Source organism: Eptatretus burgeri, chromosome 1, assembly GCF_056783735.1.
Source record: "Eptatretus burgeri isolate ZD-2024b chromosome 1, Ebu_testis_v1, whole genome shotgun sequence".
Lineage (NCBI taxonomy): Eukaryota > Metazoa > Chordata > Myxini > Myxiniformes > Myxinidae > Eptatretus > Eptatretus burgeri.
The window spans coordinates 90008994-90031919 of NC_140961.1; the positions used below are offsets into that span (position 1 = coordinate 90008994).

The following is a 22926-nucleotide window of genomic DNA, read 5'->3' on the forward strand; positions in this document are numbered from 1 at the left end:
ATGGTGGAATATTAGATAACAGCATTTTCACGGCTGGGATGTCAAGTGGGGAAGTTAGGACAAAGTGTCCATTTTCGGTAGACAACCCAGTCACGACGATTTCATGCACTAACTGCTCTTCAGCTACGAATACCACCACCTGTTTGTTCATCCCTGAATCTTGACGGATTTTTTCCTGCCAAAAAATGTTACCAATCTTGATTACAATGTCTTCCACACTAACCTCATTAGGAGGAACACAAACCACACCATGTTTCCATGTAAGAGCCTCAAAGTACCCTTTGTCGGAAGGTGCCGACATGTTTTCCATTAAAGTTTTCCCCCAAGCTCTGCTTACTTATGGGGGGGGGGGGGAGAGATAGTGCTTTTTGTAAGACAGAAAATGCCACTCAGCATATGTTATGGCGATGAGAAACCAACGCAATAAAGTACAGCTCACAATAAACCAATGAGAAAACACGGCAACCTGTCAGGCTGATGATTAAACACTCACCTTTTCCTGAAAGCTGTGGGCTATCTCTCTCTCTCTCTCTCTCTCTCTCTCTCTCTCTCTCTCTCTCTCTCTCTCTCTCTCTCTCTCTCTCTCTCTCTCTCTCTCTCTCTCTCTCTCCAAGAAGGATTTGGAGGAGAGAGAGGGAGGAAGGAAGGGGACGAGAGGGGACGGTGGGTTATCGTGTTGGGTCTGTTGGTGTATTGTTGGGTCTGTTGGAAATGGAATGGAAGGAGCCTGAACAGAGAGTAATGATATGCAGCAAACCAAAAAAGGGGGGAAAAGAAGGGTGAAAGACCAAAGTGAAGAGAGATATAGAAGGGTCAATAAACAGAGCAGTTTGTGGCCTCAAAGAAACCATGCAGTCTCCATGACACCGCACCCAAAGTACCAACAGCGAGTAAGGGGGGGGGCGAGAAGAGAAGGGAGAAGGGAGAGGAAGAGGAGGGTGTGGTTAGCAACGAAAATAATGTCATGCTTAATGACTGAACACACACACACACACACACACACACACACACACACACAATCTCTCTCTCTCTCTCTCTCTCTCTCTCTCTCTCTCTCTCTCTCTCTCTCTCTCTCTCTCTCTCTCTCTCTCTCTCTCTCTCTCTCTCTCTCTCTCTCTCTCTCTCATTGAGGTTTCAGACCCCAGCAATTTCGGCCTAAACAACGCAGAAATCAAGAAAATGAACAAATACCAAGATTCCAAAAAGAAGTGAAAAGACCCTGGAAGTTGAAGATATCCGAAATTTAACCAGTGATGATTGAAGCAAACGGAATTATGAAGAAGCTTACAGGAATCTGAAATACCATCCCTGGAAATATTACGACAAACAAACTACAGTTGGAAGCTGTCCGAGGCTCTGCGACAATCCTCAAAAGAGCCCTTGGAACAAAACTTTGACAAGAAAACTTCACACCTTGGTCCATGATTCATGACTACCCTTACCGAAATGGAGATGGATACTCCGAGACCTGGGAAGACTTCATTCCACCTTCTGAAACCAGCATATGGAGATAACAACAAAACACACGCGCACACACACACACACACACACACACACACACACACACACACACACACACACACACACACACACACACACACACACACACACACACACACACACACACACACACACACACACACACACACACACACATACACACGTGGATACTTTGGAGACATGGGGTGGGAGCATTTAAAACCCACGCTTCTACCTGGCAAAGGTCTGCATGCATGCATGCTCATACATGCAGCGACCTTTGCACCCCTCCAGTCAGCTCTCTCCAGATCTAATTTGTACATTCTATAGTCCCCTCAACAGAGGGTGGAGGAGGGGAGTGGGGAGGGAGGAGGGAGGGGTGGGAGAGAGAGGGCGGGGTCAGGAAGAGAGATAGGGGTGCAAGAGAGTGGCAGATGAGTGAGAGAGGGGCGAGGGGGAAAGGGATTCCAGAGGATGAGACGCCCAGTTTAACGTCCATCTGAGAGACAGCACACACATCGATGAATCACCTGTGAAACACTGGGTTGACAGTTTATATCTGGGTCAGGATTCAAACCCAGGCTAGACAGCTTAGAGCAAGCATGCATACCTCTCAGCTTTCCTGTGGTAATGTGGTGATTCATTACTTCATAATAACTGAAAACATTTTTTACTCATTGTGATCAGATAATATATTTTGCCCTTCTACCTCCAGTATCGAATAGCGGAATTGCCATTGATTGAAGCTTGAAGAGCACACACCAAGTGGCTTCACCAAGCAATCCACGAAACGCTTGAAAAAACGTTTTAAATTGAAACATTAAATTAGCCTGCGCCCCTGAAGCGAAACGAGGGGTTAAGTGATCGGTCACGTACGTGTGTCGTGCAGAAATGCATATATATATATATATATATATATATGTATATATATATATATATATATATATATATATATATATATATATATATATATATATATATATATGTATATATATATATATATATATATATATATATATATATATATATATATATATATATATATATAATCCCTCCAGGGAGATAGTTTGGCTTCATGGGATTACAGGGCCTGAGAGGGGTGTCCATTAGACTTGCGGGGGTTTGAGGGCAGAGATAGGTATAGGATAGAGGGATTAGCAAAGCAGTTTGGGTTAGGATCGGTTTGGGCTGAAACCGGCCATCGTACTTGCTGTCTGCGAGCACGACCAGTAACATCTGCCACCTTGTACAATTTTCCGGCTCAGTACCATTTCCTGGCTCTAACATCTGCCGCCAACGCACCTGCCAGTCTTTGCCAGCCATCCATGCCATTGTGGTGAGCCATTCCATCTGCCAGGCCATGCTGCTCACCTGCACTTGCTGTGCCATTTGTTATGTGCCATATGCTGTGCCAGCTTCAAGGCCAAATGGACCGATTGTGAATTTTCTCCGTTAGGCTAAATGTTTTTTTCATATTGGGCTGCAAGGGCCACTTGTATTTCTGTGGGCCATGAAGGCTGAAGACCCTGTTTAATGGCCACCTGGGCCTTTTGTGCAATTTTGTTTGCCCATGAAGGCCACACAAACTACATTAGTGGAGAGAACATTGGGGCCATGGGGAGCACCGGATGCTGACAGGCTCTGTGGTCACTGAGGATACTTAGTAGTGCCAGGACCCAGGACCTTGATAGACAGCTTCTACCGAGTAGGTGGGGACAGCATAAACTTAATTCACTCTCTGTCAGCGAAGGGACCCTCTGAGTACACACACCCTCACCCCCAACCACACTTAAACAAAAAAAAAAAACAATTACATCTGGATTCAGAATCGTTTAAGTATGTGCTTTAGCGGATGAATGTGTAGGATTAGCGGAATAATGTGTTGGAGTAACTGAAGACAAGGTTGGGGAATTGTACTGTTGGTAAGTCGGGTAAAGTCCTATACTGCTCCCCCACTGCTCCACCACCCTCCTTCTGGACACAGACTTGGGAGAGTCTGAAGAAGGAAGGTGGCGGTAGTGTTTTGGAAATGATTACGAGGGATTAACATTGCTTAGTATAGTTTAGTTGGCTTCTCAGTGAATGTCTTAGAATAAGTGTAAAGTAATTGATTTTGATATTAGATATGCATCACTTATGTGATCTTCAGTGATCTTCAGGAGGACATGGAATGGAGCATGCCAGATGGATGACATCTACTCACCCTAGTTTGTGTGTCTAAAAATTAGCATCCATTTGCACCTTTGTTTTATGTTCTACTCTTTGTAAATCCATCTTGTATGTCCTTAAGCATCTGACAGGCCGTCGATGCAAGTTTAGGCATTGAAACTGCTTCGATCTTTCTCATGAGGGAAGGGGGAGGGCCTTGCACAAGGGACAAGTAACAAGGGGTTTCTTCCACCCATTAGACTTGACCCTGAGCCAATGGTGAGTGAGAGGGGATGGGCGTTGGGCATCATGGGTGATGTGGGTGGCTGTGGTGATAAAAGCGGGTACGACGGGTGGAAGTAGAGAGAAGCTCAGAATCATCTTGGGGGGGGGGGGAAGGAGTGACCTTCACTTGTACTACATGCTCAGAGCAACAACCATCTCACCAGATCCACGCCCTCTCCTCTCCAACCGAGCTGTGGAGAGCAGCAGCCCATTTCAGCCGGGACTGTAACTTGACCCATCCGGTGGAGTTCTGCTGTGGAGCACCCTGTATTTTGTGTCTTTTTAATCCCTTTGTCTCTCTCCCATGGAATGATTGGGCTGATATGGTTTCGGTATTTAAGATCTCTGTTCATCATTGTGACACCCAGCTGAACATCCTTCTGAAGGATGGCACACATTTTGAAGCAATTCCCTCCCTGCGAAGCACCAATCATGCTTCACACTGAGAATTGAACACAAACGTAAGTGGACTGTCTCTGCACCATCCTGTCAGAGTGGATACTAAATACCTTGCAGAAAATTTCGAGACTGACTTTTCCAGGCTTATGATTGTTGTGATGCAATTTCCACAACTTTAGCTCAAGAGACAAATTAAATTGAGAAGGCTTCACAATTTGGAAATTTTCAGTTTATTTCTGAGCAATTGCAATGGCCTTGTGCAATTTTCTTCTCACATTTCCATTTCTAATTTGGCTTACTGTACAATATAGTGATTGCTTTTCTTTGGATCCTTTACATCTCAATGACTAAATGAATGTGCTGAGTCTTTTACTTCAAATTAGGATACGGGATCGACTACTCTCCGTGACTCTCCTTTGTTTTATTGGGGGAAATACTTACCGTGCTCCTTCTGTCCATTCAGCTTATTTGGTGGATTTGGGTCATAAATATCACAGGTTTTCAGTTTTTTGTTTTATTTTTAGCCATCATGATTTTACAAAGCTAAATCACATGACTTGCTTTATGTATGATTTTAATTTTTTCATGTGACTTCTTCCTTCTGTACAGTGGTGCAACGCATACATCAAATGTCAAAGCCTTCTGTGGGAAGGCTTCCCACGACTGGTTCTCCTGGTATGAGGAAGTCTTCCGGAAGGGGGTGGCGGGGCGAAGGAGATGGACACATCATTGAACTGAATCAGCAGGTATTTGAGGATACCCTCAGAGGAAGGTGCAATCCAAATTGAATTCTCAGCAATATTATTGTTGCTCAACTTTTATGAAGCCTGGTGTTGGCTTGGTAGTTAAGATGGCTGGCTTGGAACCTTACAGTCCTGAATTTTAAACTCTGCCGACTATTTTGAACTAATACTAGGTGGGGTTGACTCAGTCACACACTTCCGAGGTTGGCAAAATAACTACCAGTGAATTGGGGTAATAACCATTTATAGGTAACCTGCTTTGGAGTGGTGACCCATCCAGGACTGTACTCCTTGCCAATGAAACTGCCTTGGCAGCCCTATTATATGCAACTTTACAGCAGTGTCTAGAGGGTCGAAAGGGTCTCCTCTGTCAAGCATGTAAAAAGGTTCTAAAAGGTACAAGTGGTCTAAAGCTCAAAATGATCAAGGGTGCAAGCTACCTCATCTGTCTGAAGGGTGTAAGGGGTCTAAATAGACTTGAGGGGTGTAAAGGTCTGAAGATTTGAGGGGTCTAAAGGGCATAAAGTGTCAAAAGGGTCTTAAAGGTAAACGGGGTCTTTCAGGTCTTAAAGGTCCCATGACACTCAAAAGTACTGAAGTTGCATATATATATATATATATATATATATATATATATATATATATATATATATATATATATATATATATATATATATATATATAATGTCCTATAGGAGTTTTTCATCGTGATTTCTGATCCAACAATGTTTTTTCACAATACTCGTTCTGTAAAATGTAAAATTATAAAAACAAACGTCTTAGGGAATGCCCCTAAAAATCCTGCCGAAATCTACTGCACGACGCGTAACCCACATGACTTCATCTCCAGAACAACAAAGGCTGCACACAAATTACTCGGGTTGGTGGTCTACGTGATTGTATTGGCTTCCTGTGTGTTTCCACATTCGATTGGTCGACTCAAACGCTTCGTTCATTTCTGCTTTAAAAAAATCAAACATTTGGTTTTGAATAATGGATGACATGGACTTTGATTTGTCTGGTAGTGACAGTGAGTGTGAGAGACACGAAGGATTTTGGTCTGAATCACATGGAGAATTTTCGAATAACGTAGTCGTGGTAGATGAAGTTCAGGTAGCTGGAAATGAAATACGGCCTTACCAGTTCGAGCCCGAAGCAGGACAAGCAGCGGAAACTGGCGATGAAATTCCCGGAGTTCATGATGATCGGGAGGACATTGAAGGAAGACTTGGCAATAAAAACTGGTTAGACTAAATCCTATTCGTAATTCAATAATGTAAATTCGACTTGCATACTGCTAGATATCAGAAATATTTAATGAGGTGACGTGACCAGCGCAGCGCATCGGACATGTTGCTCCGCGGAGAATGACTCGCAAGCAAGGCCAACCCATGTCATCGGCCGTATCTCTCCGCGCATAAAACGAAGCAATCTCGCTGTCCGGATACAATGAAAACTTGTGTGCAGAACACACCTTGCGACACAATTGTCTCGAGTGGTCCGATAAATCTGACGTTCTGTTGCATTTTCATTTATTTTATTCCTACTGTCGTCATGGAGCCCCAGTAGAAAACAATGAAGAAAAGAGAATAATAAAAGAAAGCTATAGCATGTCAGATTTATCGGACTATTCTAGACTCTAGAGTTGAAAAGTAACTTGTGTTGGAATGCACACAATGTATAAGTCAATGCGTAAGAGTCCCGAGGATATGAGGCTGTGTAATAGGACAGATAAATTTGTCTTTCATCGTTGTGCCAACATATTTTTCCTTGTTCATTTATTACAGCATTTTGGCTAAATGTTAATGAATAGCAAGCCAATGGAAGCAGTTCCTTCACTTTAGAATAAACCCATGTATGTCGAGTGCAGCCATACCTGGCTTGCATGTATGTGGAATCGTACCTATCTCAGCAGGTTGGTTTCAACGAACAATTCAAGAAGCTGCAAAATGTGGGTGCAGGTTTTTCACATTGTTTGATTTTAAAATTATCTCCTTGCGCCTTGAAATGATGCAATATTAATCTTTAGTATTTCACTTGTATGTCCCTGTAAGTTTATTTTTTAATGGAAAGGTTCAACAGTCACATATTATATTTTGTGGACATGGTATAGCCCTTTATTGTGCATACATGTATTGGATTTGTACACGACTATAACAAGGTAGTAAAGAGATAAATAATTGCCTCATGATTGTGTGCATACATGGCTCAGAAGCAGAATTTCTTTTCCGCGAAACAATCACAGGAATTATGACGATCAGTGAGATAGCAAACAAATGTGCACAATGCATTTGTACGTACTTTATACGGCTCGCGACATCTGATCAATTGACTCTGAGCGAGTCGCGTTCTGGAGATGACGTCAACGGTCACGTGACCTGCGGTTTGCTGAACTCCACTTTTTTGAGGGGCGGGGCATAGCAAGTTGTGAAAAGCACTACAAATGTTCGAAATATTGGTCTAATTATCCCATTGTTGATTTAAAAAAAGAAACAGGTGATTTCTTCACTCGGAAGGTCAAGTTAATTTATAAATAACCAGAAACTTTTGAGTGTCATGGGACCTTTAATGGGTCTTGAGTGTCTTAAAGGGTTTTGGGTGTCTGAAAGGGTCTTAAGGGCCTCAGATGTCTTCATGGTCTTGGGTGCCTTAAGGGTCTTAAAATGGTCTTTGTGGTCTTAAAAGGGTTTGGTGTCTTTAAAGGGTTTGGTGTCTTGGTAAAAGGCTAAAAGTCTTTGGTGATCTTAAGTTCTTTGGGGTCTGAGAGGTCTTTCGGGTTTGGGGGTCTTAAGGGTCTTAGAGGTCTTTGGGGGTCTTGACAGGTGTTCAAATGTCTAAGGGGTCTCAGCAGTCTCAAGGGTCGAAAGTTTTATTTAAAAGGAACATCAAAAAAGTACAGAATTCATCGACGTATGTTTCGTCAGGGTGCAACTGATGTTCAAACAGTACGTAATTAATAGACATATAGACATATAGTCACATGGCTTCACAGACGGACGGCTTCACAGACCATGTTTTTTGTTTTTATATGTATGTGTGATATATATGTCCAGGAATTATACTGTACGAGCAGAGTACCCACCCTATGGGCGATCTTGTTCCAAGCATGTGACATGTTCTTCTGATGCATACCTCTATTTAAGCAGTGTATAGGCAAAAAAACAAAAATTACCTGAGTACAGTACTTGAAGCAAAAACATACCCTCTACTTATGATTCAAAACACCTCACTGCATTGGAAAATGTGGGGACATGAATACTGCACTGTAAAGAGTATAGGCTTGAAATACCCTTACCTGGAGGTGGTGCTATACGATACACATTTACATGGAGAATTTGCATCGTCCCCTCCACCCCCCCCTCCGCCCCATCTAAGACCACTGGCAAAGAAAAAAACAACCATATACCTTAAATGTGGTCATGGTGCTGATCCTATGTGGCAAGTCTGGATCTAATCAGCTCAGAACTGTAGGAGTAGCACAACAAACACACAGACATCGGTCTATGAATTATAGTAAGGATGACTTCCAGTTTTTTTTTGGGGGGGGGGGGGGTTGTATACATGGTTTTGGCTGATGGAAGAGCGAGTACACTGAACAGATCAGAATATGACAGACAAAAAAAACAGGACACAAAACACGCATGAATGGGGTGGACAAGTTGAACACAGGGGATGCAAGGGGTGGACAATATGGATACAGAAGGAAACTCCGAAGAGGGAAAACTGGCAAATTGGAAGGAGGAGGAATTTTGATTTTGAATGGAGATGACCTGATATGGCAGTGAACAGCTGTCTTGAAGACCTGGAAGGAAGAATGTCATTGAAGAGAATGTGGAAGTTTGTTCCACAGGCAGGAAAAAAGAGGAACAAAGGAGTGGAGGTGAGCAGTGATCCTGGATTTAGGTAGCTTTGCCAGAAGGGGGTTGATGGTGGATAGTGTGAGCCTTGCAGACACCTGGGGGGTGTGGGGATCAAAGCACCGAAAGAGCAGCGGGTTCAAGAACAGAAAGGAGGCCGTAGAAGACAGCGACCACCGATCTGTCTGTGATTGCAAAGTGATAGGCCCATAGACTCCGCTTCATCGCGGGAGATTCCAATAATCTTAAAGGCCTTGTTTTTACAGTGTCAACCTGAGCAAGACGTGAGTCAGGGGAGCCAGCACAAAGGAGAGAGCAGTACTCCATCAAGCTGTGGATGAAGGCCTTGTATGTGGATTGGAGTTTAGGTGTGCCAAGGAAGGACTTTGCACGACGGAGGATGCCCATTAGGTGGCTGGCTTTGCAGGCCAACTTTGAAATACGGTTTGCCCAAGAAAGATCATGGCTGATCGTGAGACCCAGGAGTTTGAATGCCTGAACTTCCTCAATAGGATTGTTCAGAAAGTAGATATGAGGGTTTGCTCGATGGTTCTTTCAGAGGGAGATAGTGAGAGTGTGAGATTTTTAAGGATTGAAAGACATATTTCAAGTGTTTGACCATTTGTGATTTTTTTTTTCCTAACGTCTGAAGAGAAGGAAGAGGCTGCAGCCTGCCTATTCGAAGGCTGGGAGTTGTCACGGAAGAGGGTGGAGTACTCAGCAAATCGTTAAAGACGATTTTCCAGAGAAACAGATCACTGATGAAGATCAAGGATAGGACTGGGCCCAGAACGCTTTCTTGAGGGACTCCAGCCCTGATAGGGAGAGGAGATGAAAGTTGCATTTGAATGTTAATTTTGTTTTTTCGCTTTTTATCCCCCGCCGCGTGGCGGAAGGGGGATATTGTTGTTAATTGTCTTTATTGTCATGCTAATTGTTCTTGCAAACTAATTTGTATTACATGTTCATTATTTTAATGTTTGAATCGTGTGTTTTTCAGCTGGCATATCACTTTGTAACATCCATTGAGTTTAGATGTAATTTGTTGTATCTGAAAATGAATTGTTTTACTAATTTTTTTTTAACATTCTAATGGAAAATAATGTTTTTTGCATGCACAATTAAGGCTCATGTCGATAAAGAGTAAAAAGGCAACTTTGGGACAACGAAGAAATCGATAGATACAAGAAGAAAGAGAAGGAGCCAACAACAAAGAGAGAAAGAGGAGGGATGAAGACACAGTAACCCGTAACTCAGTGAATTGAATGAGTTCGGATTAATGCAGGTAGAATAGATCATGGAAATGGATGGAAGATGATAAGAGATGGTGGTGCACTGCTTGCTTTTGAAGCCCTGAAGGGAAGAGTGCAATTTATCTGTTTCCAGAAGGCAGTTTCACAAATGGAAGACAAGAGTGAAGGTGGGTGGAAGCCTGAATCATGCATTGTTCTGGAAGAGCTGTGGTGGATCGGAGGACTAAGAGAGCAGAGGGAGCTAAACAGGAAGAGAGGCAGTAAAAAATTGAGAAGCCACAGACTTGGCTGCTCTGTGAAAGCAACAGTCCTTGTTCTTCCCTCTGTGGGAGAGCTTACGATTGTTGACATCTTAACAAAACATTCATTTTTAATTATTTGCTGCTTATGATAGTTGAAATAGCAGTGCTGCCCCCATATGCAAATATAAACTTTCAACTTATAACATGAGTTCCCCAGCAAGGAACTTCAATACAGGAGGTGGCCATTGGGCTCATCAAAGCCTGCATTGATATTACAAACCTATGGTTGTTTGGCCTCGCTATATCCTTTTTAAATGCTGAGCATCAAGCAAGGAAGCAACATGTACCATTTTAAAGTCTTTGATATGACTTAGCCTGGGTTCATTCGCCCACCTCCCAGTCTCAGAGCCGATGCTCTGATCATTATGCCGCCGAGAATGGTTGAATTACATAAACCGGTATTTTAATTCAATTTTTTTTTTTTTGCTGTGTACACTGTCAAGGCTCGAATGAGAGTGAACACACAGAAATGCACAACAACGGGAGCAGGAGACAAGAGCGGAGGGAGAGGGAAGAACATAATTAGTGCATAACAGACATGAGGAGATCTGGGGAAGGAAGAGAGATTGGGGGTGGGGGTACACAGGCTAAACAAGATGAACACTAGAACGGCTTTCAGGAAGGAAGGCAGGGAATTTGATGTAGGTGGGTTTGGGGTGGATTAGCGGGGGTAGAAAAGATCGTGGTTTTGGATGGGGGGAGATAAGAGATAGTGGTGAACAGCTGTTTTGAAAACCTGGAGGGAAGAGTGGGATTGAAGAGTGTGGGAGTTTGTTCCAAAAGCAGGGGAAAAAGAGGAATGAAAGAGTGAAGGTGAGCAGTGATTCTAGATTTTGGTACTTTTACCAGAAGGGGGTTGCAGATGGACCTTGAGCACCCTGCGGAAATATGGGGGGGGGGGCATATCTGAAACAGAGAAGGGGGGTGAGGCCAGAGAGGAGACAGTGGAAGACAGAAAGACTGCTGACCTGCCTGTGGTGAGAGAGTGATAGACCCAAAGACCCAGCCTCATCGTGGGAGATACCATTGATCCTAAATGCTTTGGTTTCCACAGCGTGAACCCGTGAAACATGAGAGGTGGAAGCACCAACCCAGAGGGGAGAGCAGTACTCCATCAGGCTGTGGATGAAAGCCGCATCATCCTTACTATATACTAATATTATGATAAGTGATTATTGCTTTTAAGCTGCTTGTAGGGCTTTATACGTCAAATCTAAAGCTTTCCAAATGCATTTGAATGAAAGTATGTTATGTTCATTTACATCCTATGCTGCCGTTTTATCTCCCCGCGTGCACGAGATAGAGTGTATTTTCTTCACCTTCTTAGGCCACCACTGGACCAGATCTGTATTTCCACGGCAGCCGTTGGTCATGACCTGTGCGTGATGTCACCGCTGACAAAAAAAAAGTCACTGATGTGCTCTGCAATCCAGTATGATGCCTACAGTTATGTGGAATTTCACATCATCCTTACTTTAAATCACGTGTCTGTGCGTGTGTTCTGCTACTCCTCCGAGAGTTCTGGGCTGATTATTTGCAGACACTGCGTAGGAGCAGCATGACCCCAATTAATGTGTCGGGGTGTTTTTATTTTTGCCTGTGGTCTTGGGGTGGAGGGGAGGGGTGAGGGAGGGAAAGGGGGATGCAAATTCTCCATGTAAATGTGTATCGTGTAGTGCTGCTCCAGGTGGGGGAGGGTATTGCAAGTCTCTACCATTTTCAGGACAGTATTCCAGTCTCCACATTGTCCAGTGCATTGAGGTGTTTTGAATTGTAAGCCGTAGGTACATTTTTCCTTCATGTATGTAACCTGGGTTTTTAAATATTATTTTGCCTCTACATTGCTGTAGGTTACCTATACACTGCCCAGATAAAGATATGTATCAGAAGAATGCGTTGCATGCTTTGAACAAATCACCCGTAGGACAGGTACTCTGCCTCGTACTTGTAAAATCATGAGTAAAATAATGGTTTTATATTGTGCTGCCGATTGCAATTCTGGCAATAATTTTTTTATTGTTTGCCTGAAGACAAAGATCTCGACAAGGCTGTATCTATAGTTTGTGTTAAACATGATGGATGGAATCCACGTCAGCTAAGGATCCAGATTATCGAAGATGTGGGCCAGACCTCCTCTCAAATAATTTCCAAAATCCACATGTTGAAACTGTTCACTTGACATGATTTTTCAGGTCATAACTAAATGGTTTGTACCGACTCCTGAAAAAGCAATATGCCAAAGGCAATTGATTGTTCCACATCAGACATCTTTGCAGATGGAAATAAAATAATTTAATTTGAGCTCAAAATGAGATAATTCACATCTCTCCATGATCATACACATATATATTGAATGTATAAGGGGTTCTCGCTATACGTCTCAGATTCCTTCCAGAAAAGTTGGACTTGTAACGAAACTATGGCTCGCGGGGAATTTTTCCCCATAACAATAAATGAAATTCGGGGAGATTCATTTCAACACAGTTTACGTCTTGTATAACATCACTCAACAATCCAAGCAATCAAAATGTATGTATGAAACACACAAAACAGGAAAAAAATACAATGTATTAAACAAATTTGAAAAACCCTATCACCTTTTTATCTTACTTACCATTACTTTTAATGATTTTATCACAATAATTTAGCGGTCTTACACCTTGAAAATCTCTAATCGTCTCTGTCAAGTTCCCTGCATCAGTCTTTCGCCCTCGAAATTATCTTTCTCATTGGGCCACGTGTTCTCCCCCATGGACCCAGGCTCCAGCCTTTGTGTCAGCACATGCACTCATGTGGCAAAACTGGAAACTCGTGCTGCAACCCCCTGCAGTCTCCACACGGGATCTCATGAAGAGTTCCCACGATTGCCATTCCCTCTTCGGCCTTGCCTGCAGCGTGGGCCATGTCAGCTGAACTGTTCGATTTTTCCACTGGCACTACACGTTCTGCTCATGGTTATAAGATTACAGGGATACAACACGGTAAATCCTACGCTCTCGCGATGTACGTCCACCACGTTGTATACACAGACTGGGAGGGTGAGCATCGTAGAGCATTGTGGATAGACAAATGACATGCCATCATGTCACCTGCTACAGAACATTCTCACACTGTGTGGAGGTGATGTCGATTCTCTCTGCTTCAGTCCGAAAAAGACGTAAGTGCCAAATTGTTCGATGGAAAGCGATTTTGTTTGCCAAATTAATTGACGATGGATATGTGAAACAACGAATAGCGGGACGACTTTCAGCAGCGACCCTCAGTGTCTCTATAAGGGTGCTGCTCTGAAAATACATGTACTATCATGAGTTCCGATATTTTTTTCTCCGCCCAAAAAGACCTTCCCCTTTGGGTTGGTTTTACGCCTTGGTGCTGTCTCCTGAAAGGTGCCTATGTCTTCGAATTTTCCTGGTAAAAAGACTTTGTTTTGGCCATTGTGCAGAGGACGCATACAAAGTTAATTATTTCATCATACAATCGGCAGTAGTGGAGAAGGGCAGCCGACGAGCCAAGCTGAAAAATAGAATTACGATCAAGTTCACTCACAACTTGGATCTCTGATGATTCTTCACAGTCAGAATCCTGATCAGGCATCATGAATTGCAAAAAAGGACGGTGAATGATGGATGTCGTGATGTTTGTCAATTATACGCACAAAGCATGTGACCCTGTTAGAAGGATGAATATACTGCTTCTGGCTCACTTTTCCCCATGTAAATGAATGGGGGATTTTCAGCGATTCATATATTTTTTCCCTAAAAATAAACCCCCTTTTTATCCCAAGGTATATTTATTTGTCTCCCCTTTTAACTGAGGGAAACTTTTTTAAATCAAATAAACATGTTGTGTGTGGGGCAGGGGTTTGTGTGGGCAGGGGTTGAGGCAGGGGTTGGGGGAGGGGTTTGTGTGGGCAGGGTTTTGTGTGGGCAGGGGGTCGTTGTCATTGGGACATGGGGTCGTTGGGTCGGGTTTATGTGGATGAGGTTTGATAGAGATGGGTGGATGGGTGGATGGGTGAATGTGTGGGTGGAGCTTGTATGGATGGGTGGACAATTTTTTTTAATTAACCAATGCATATTGTTTAGCTCACTCATTGAATCTATAAAGATTTGTTCTTTCTCAAATTCTTTCAAAAGTTTGATTTTCTTTGCACAATAATCTGCATCTAAAATATTTAAAAATAAAACATTTGAATCTTTATATTTTTTAAGATACCCCTTTTGTGCCATTATGAAATGATAAACTTCTCTTAATGCTCTTGTTTGACCACCTCCTGAGCCACATATCATTTTGAGATTATAGTAAATTGTTTTTTCATTGTTCAATTGATAACCATCAAAGTTTTCAGTCCATTCAAGGATATTTTTTTTTTTACATTCTCTAACATACTAGTTTTTAAATTGATTCACTTATTTGTTTTATTTGCCTTTCTTTTAGTTATTTTTTCAATAAGACTGATTTGATATTTTTCACATTCATTACGTTTTCCATTTATATACCAAGACTGATATTTTCTCCACTCTTTAGTTTGATTAATACTTGGTTTGACCATTTATATATTGTCAAAAAACACGGCGGGAGCCCTTAAAAACCCCAACCCATCTTCCCATCTTTAAAACACAATCTATTTGATACACTCTATCATACAATATCCATATGGAACACAATCTATTCCATTATCTAAAATAAATCTCTTATCATTAAAGGCTCCTAATGCCTTTTTATTTACTTCTTCACGATATATCTTATGTTTATAACTTATTGTATTCATTTTCCGATATTCTTCTTTCTTATTCATCAAACAATTATAATAATTTCTAAAAGTTATTGATTTCTTTATTACATATTTCTTTACTCCCTTTAATGTCTTATCAATCTGATCACCATACTTATAAGCATATGCCTTTGCTCTCAATCCAATAAACTCACTCATTACTTTTCCACCCAACTCATCCTTAAACTTACCAATAACTTTTTCATTCTTTTTTCAAAATAACTCTCTCTTCTTACTAAAATTACTTGTATCATAGACTCCAATATTTTTCTTCATATCTCGATAAACATCATCAGTTTTTATATCTAGGATAAAACTATCAGTATCCATATACAACAATGAAACATTTTCACCATACTCTTTCTTTAAGCCATTATACAAATAATCATACATCAATATCTTTGAAAAATCAAGAACTGCTGTTCCAATATAAATTGGTTTATCCATTACAATACTTTCCTTTTCCATATGAATAGCAGAAAAGTTCTCTGAAAAAACCTCTTCTCTCTTAAAACTTGGTTTATTTATCAATCTGGAAGCTTCTTTCCAAGATCTTGCAAATCTAATGTTTTGCCTGTTTCTAACATTCTCCATTGTCTTTCCAAAGACAGCATTATTCATCAATTTATAGAATTCCCCTTCAAATTTTACTTTTGTATTTGTTCTCATATCTGCATTGAATTTAATATACTTTTTCATCCAAGGACTTTGTTTAAATTTTAAAAGTCTATGAATTTTATCTACTCTCAATCCTTCTCTCAAAAACTGTTTCAAGCTTTTCTGATGCAAAACATATCCCTCTTTATCATAGAATGTTGTTAATAACTTTTCTGTTGATTTGCCTTTAATGTTAAAACTTTTATGATCATCACTTAACCATTCATTCTTTGGGGTTTCTTTCCCACATGCAAAAGGAAGGTCTTTATGCTTTTTTGAAGATCAGTTGGGTACCTCAAATCAACTTTAAAATAATAACCTTTTCCTTCCTCATTCAATTCCTCTTGAGAAGAAAGAACAATATTCATCAAAGCCTTTTCATAATCCTTTTCTTCCACCCACTCTAATTTACCATAAGGCAGAGATTGAGACATTGCCCATCCATACAAATTATTAGCCTCAAAATACATCAAATAATTTCTATCTTTTTCACTATCATAATTTGGAAGATATGTATTTGCTTTAGCATATCTTTTTGAACATACTTGTGATATTCCACCTCTCTTCGACTTCTCAATCATCAAAAGCATATCTACATCACTGATTAAATCTATATCTTTTTTGTCATTTTTAACATTGCACTCCAAGCTAAACCAGGAGTTGTGAAATAGTGGGCAGGATCCAATCCATAACAATTTTTATTATGACAGAGTGATCTAAAACTTTCAAACACATCAGCCAACAATAAAGCATCTGTTTTTAGATACAAATCATGATATTCTCCAAGGTTCTTTATCTTAAATATTTCCCAAATTTATTGTGCCTGTTTATATTCCTTATCACTTATTTCTGCTTCATAAAGGTTATTATAGAAACTTTCTTTTGAAGGAAGTCGTGTTTCTTTAAATCTCATAAATGAATCCATATAATCATAAGGATAAATTCCCTTACTTGTAAAAATTTTCTCTTCACTTTGAATTTTATTCCTTGTTTGAATTTCCTCTCAAGTTAGAATTCCCTCTTTAATCAGAATTTCATCTTTAATCAGAATTTACTCTTTAGTTAGAATTTCATTCATTGTTTGAATTTTCTTTATAATTAGAATTTCATCTTTAGTTACTGGGGTGACGTAAGAGGTGACCAGGGTTGGATCCACTGGATCATGGGGTGTGGCGCTATCATGGGGGGTCATGCCGGTATCATGGGGTATCATGCCGATACCTGTGCAGGAGGACGAAAGTCCGAGTCTTCAGGTCCTTGGTACTTCCAGTCTTGCTTTATGGATGCGAGACTTGGACTCTGACCAAGGATCTGAGACGGAGACTTAATTCCTTTGGTAACAGGTCTCTTTGGAGAATCCTTGGCAATCGGTGGTCGGATTTTGTGTCCAACGAGCGGTTGCTGAGAGAGACTCGGATGAGATTTGTTACTTGCATAGTCCGTGAGCGTCAGTTGCGGCTGTATGGGCATGTGGCTCGTTTTCCTGACGCTGATCCTGCTCACCAAATTCTCTCAGCGAGGGAGACTCATGAGTGGAGGAGGCCAGTGGGCCGACAACATGCCTCGTGGTTGCAGCAGGTTGGCCATCATCTCAAGGAGATGGGGATGGGCCTGGCATCTGCCTGGGGGATGGCCAGACGGAGGGCCCTGGAGTACCGGCGGAAAGTGGACGCAGTGAAGCGCTGTTCTGGCACATGCTCCCATACCTGACCTGACCTGACCTGACCTTTAGTGAGGATTTCTTCATTAATTTCCTCATTAATTAGAATTTCCTCTTTTCTTTGAATTCTCTCTTTAATCTGAATTTCCTCTTTAGTTAGAATTTCCTCTTTTGGAACGAATGAATTAAGATTGGGAAAAGAGCCCGTGGAGCTTCGATTTGATGCTTTGTTGGCTGGTGGTGTTCCCATAAACTTGTAAGAATCTAGAAACCTAATATGAGTTAAAAGGTTTTGTGAATATCATTTTTGTAAATGAAATATACTTTTGACTTGTGTTTGTTATGGCAGAAATATTCCCTGGTGTTTTTGAAAGTTCATTGATAAATAGATGTGTATCATAGTTGGCGCTGTTGTGAAGAAAGACTGGAATAAAAGAAGGAAATTTATAATTAAGATTACAACAGGAATGAGCGCGACCTCTATATTTACGAGTAAGATGTCAATGATCCCTAACTTTGGACTCCTCAATTTCCTCCTCACAAATATGACAGATATTGTTCTTTCTAAATTCTAATTTTTCTTCTTTGGTTAATTTCATCGGTTCATTTGTTTCTTTCATTAATTTAGTGAGTCTTATACAATCCTTTTCTAATCGTTTTACAAACTCTTGTGAAGCTTTTTTTCCACTATAATGTTCAAGTTTATTATACTTTTCTCCAACAGATGATTTGATATAATAACAGAAACCACAAGGAATATGTTTTTGATATTTATTTGGATATGATTCTTTTGGATTAGGAGAAGCAGTATTTATCTTTTAAGGATACATTCAAAATCAGCGTATATCACAAATGGGTGCATGATAGATTTATTATAATCTTCAAAATAAATCTGTTCACCAGGTTTAGGCATTGTAATTTTGCTGATTTATTACTACAATATTTTGAATGTTGTTCTAATCATTCTTTTGAATGAAATGAATTAAGACATTGCTTACAAGGATATATTTTGTTTGCTGTTCTGAATACCTGAGAAGAGATAAATCTTGATCAATTATTGAGGTATGTATAATGTGAATCTCATCGGATAAAATCTCAAGCACATGACGGATAAAAATGAAAAGTTTAGTTATAAAATTTATAGCCTGGTGTTGGCGCAGTGGTTAGGGCAGCGGCTTGGGACCCAAAAAGTCCTGAGTTCAAGCCCCGTTGGGCCACTGAATATATATATATATATATATATATATATATATATATATATATATATATATATATATATATATATATATATATACATATATATATATATACATATATATATATATATATATATATATATATATATATATATATATACATATATATATATATATATATATATATATATATATATATATATATATATATATATATATATATATATATATATATATATATATATATATATATATACATATATACATACATACATACACATATATATGTATGAATGTGTATATATGTATATACCAAGTCGTATAACACCAGGGGGTTGACTCAGCCTGTCATCCTTCCGAGGTCGGCGAAATGAGTACCAGTGTAATGGGCCGGTGTATACCCCGGTTAAAATAGGTGTACCAAATCCCTGTGGCATAAGAGGTGACCAGGGTTGCGTCAGGAAGGGCATCCGGTGTAAAACCTGTGCCAAATCACGATGCGGATCATATGGATGATCCGCTGTGGTGTCCCCTCACGGGAGCAGCCGAAAGAAGAAGAAGAGTATCATGTGAATTGTTTCCAACACTAAAATATAAAAGATCAATGTGTGTTTCTTCATTTTAGAATATGATTGAAATTTTTAATACCTGAACTTTATTCTCTCCAGTTAATCCGTATACATTAATCGAAAGGTTATTCTTTTTCTCAAATTTAGGAATATCTGTTAGTGGCATTGGGAATTTAAAATCTTTAATGTCCAAGGTATTCTCATATTTCATATATTGTTTTACACTTTCTCAATTCCAATTCGGAGGATGTAAGTGAGCAAGAGCAGACCAGAGAAAACATTTATTATCATTGTTCTTAATATTAACAACTGCCTTCTTTAGTTTTATTCATTTTGGTAATTCAATATAAGAAGAAGCTTTCAGAGGGTTTGATTTTAGAATGTCTATATCTAAAAAGACGGTTTTTTCAATATTACATCCACTTCCTACCACTGTATTATCAACATCCTCCTCTTGTATTGGTAGTTCTTCATAAACCCCACTATTCAAAAAATCTTGAAATGATGTTATAGAATGATCTGTTCTCAGAAAAGGACTTTGTTCTTCATCTTGTCTTTCAAATTCATTTTCACTCCCATATCAAACTTTAAAGTTTCCATTTCTTTTAATATCTTTATAATAACTTTTTCAACATCAGGTTTCACTATTTACATTGATTCAGCTATTGATGATGGACGAGGTTCTCCAAATTGAAAAATCCTTATTTTTATCTGCCCTTTAAATGCCCCTTCAGTGTTTTCAATATCATAGTCTCCCTTTACTTTAAACTCATTTTTCTTGTGTTTTTGTGATTGAACGTTATTCTTATAACTACTCTTCAAAACATCCTTTGAGCAGATATCACAATGTTTTCTTTCCAACTCAAGAGGAGATATTTGATGAAATAGATTAAATGTGTGTTTGTTGGTTCGAAGGTGTTTTTTATAATGCTTATATTCGTGATTACAAACATCACAGAACGTTGTATTCACCATATTTATATAATAAAACTTTGCTGAAACTAAAATTTTCTTGATGAAAATTTCGTTTATTTTACATTTGAACCTGTGCTAAAAACAATTTTAACCTCCAACTTTTTTCACTTAATAAATACAATGTTTCAAGACACAAAAGACAAGTTTCAATCAATCTCTTCATTTGTAAAAGATACTGAGAAATATGTCAAGGATGTAAAATTTAACAAAATAAATATAAAAACTATTGGATAAAAACAATTCTGGTAAATAATGAGTTGTTCAATTCCTTCAGTGGAAGGGCTTTTAGTATACCTGGAAGAACATCAATTAAAGTATCTCTAACAAAAGTTTCTCCTCTCCTTCTGGTAATATATTCAAAACTTGAAAAAGCAATGAAACAAGAAAAAGTATCAAAAAATAATAACCTTATGGATGAAGCTTAAGAAAGAAAAGATAAGACCATCTGTAATATGCAATGAGAAACTTGTATTTTTTTCAACAACCCGAAAGATGTAAATCCTGATGAAATACAGGATGTTTATATATCAGGTGAAATGACATTTCGTTCAATCGAAGTTAAGGATCATTTTAAAATTACCTTTAATATAAAAAATGTTGTAGTTGAATCTGGAAATGAAAAAGAGTATATAGATATCGATGGTCATATTATTAAATATGAGTCAATATGCAACTGAAAGTATCGATGAATTTCAGTTTCTGTAAAGTTTTACTTTATAAATATGCTGGACTTCCCTGATTCTCCATATGACAAATTTGAGAATTGTCCTACGTGTGATAGAGTGGGATTAAACACAGAGTCAAAATCCTATGAACAATGTATATTCTGTGATTATCTTCTAATTAATGATAATAAAAAATTCAAAAAGGAAAATAATTATTTTAGATTTACACCAAAAATGAATTACTTTACAAGATTGATTAGAGAAATGAATGTAAAGTATGAGGGTGATAACACACCTTTCCTTACAAGGGAAGAAACTTAAAGTATTAGAGAAATGTTCAAAGGATTGTTGTTATATATTATTCATGATTGTCATTTTCAGGGAAATATCAACACAAGATATTGCATAAATAAAATAATGGATCATCTTGAAATTAAACCTGAACTGAGGATAAAATATCGAGTTTCTAAAAAAAAACAAGAATAAATTAATAACCTTTTTTCCAAATATTTTAATGAATGATTTTTTTACCCATTTGGGAAAATAAGATAAAGTTTAACAATCACAAAAATCTTCCAAATTCATTAAGATGTCTCATAGTTGGTTCAAGCAGATGTGGAAAAACCTGCTTACTTTTGAAGATGCTCCTGACCCCAACTTTTTAGATTATGATAATTTAATAATTTTCACAAAGTCGAGTTTTCAACCAGAGTATCAACTACTCTCACAAGGTTTTAATGCTTGTCTTCAAAAAGAAGATATAATCGGTTTATTTAAACTTCAAAAAAACCTAAATGATAATGACATTGAAGATATAATTCAACTATTTTGTGATACACAGAGATGTAAAAGGAAATCAAAACCGATAACTTGTATTCTTAGTGATAATATGGATGATATACCGTCTCCCCAAGATTTGCTGAAATAAAAAAGAACCTCGTTATCTTTGATGATTGTGTTAATGAGAGAAACCAAAAGGTAATGGACAGCAACTACACAAGAGGGAGACATTCTTCTTGTAATTGTATTTATCTTAGTCATTCATACTTTCAACTTCCTCATCGTTCCATCAGAAACAATGCTTATACTTTTATTTTATTCAAGTTAAATTCAATAGATATAAATATTTTTGGAGAGATAATTGTTCGACATTATGCAGTAAAAAAGAATTTGCAGATTACGTGAAGCACACGACTGAAAAATATAAATATATTGTTGTGAAACAAGCTGAGATATTAAATGATATTTTCCAATGAATAAATGGATACGAAAGAAAGAGCAAGAAGATTTAAGGAACATCAAGAGTTGGTTTCAAAGGTTGTAAAACAACAGGAAGACATAAAGAAGAAACGCAGACAGAAACTAACGTGCAAAGAAGCATTTGAAAGAAAACAATAGAAATTTTTTAAACCACTTTTAAAAACTTCCCAAGAAAAAATTAAAGATGTTTCCACAGTTCCCACAGTAGAATATACTCCAAAAAACTTCAAATGTAAAAAAAGATTTTGATCAAATGACGGAGGATGAATTCGCGCATATAGGGGAATTAGAATATGATGAGGAAGGATTATTTCATCAACTGGAAGAGATTAATCACCCCCCCCCCTGCTTATATTGTGAATGCTCTTCAAAACAATGAATATTCAGCAGAATCAAAAACCAAAGCAGGATTCATTCCAACAGAACAACCAGCAATATTTCATCTTATTCAAGAAAAGGTATTGATATTTAATGATGAATTAAGGTTCTTGAGGTCTGCTCAACCACCTGTTCAACTAACCCCCAGATTAATGTTTCTTCTCACAAAAGATAGAAGACAAGCTTCAACTGTGAGGAATGAATCAAAGTATTTTGATAAACCATTGGATTTGGAAAATAATGATGATAGAGTATATATTGATCTGTTGAACTCTGTTGATTATAAGGTTAGTCTTTCTGGTAAACGAAGCAAGAATGAGAAGGAG

The 22926-nt window shown here is 38.8% G+C and overlaps 1 protein-coding gene across 3 annotated transcripts in view; it reads left to right on the plus strand.

The window, feature by feature from the left end:
* MAPRE3 (microtubule associated protein RP/EB family member 3) overlaps positions 1-22926 on the plus strand; it is a 134751-nt gene that overhangs the window by 86428 nt on the left and 25397 nt on the right. For all 3 annotated transcript variants that reach the window (XM_085891447.1, XM_085891427.1, XM_085891436.1), the window contains exon 5: positions 4921-5057. In XM_085891447.1, the coding sequence (XP_085747573.1) occupies positions 4921-5057 (137 nt within the window). The remainder of the gene's footprint in view (positions 1-4920; positions 5058-22926) is intronic.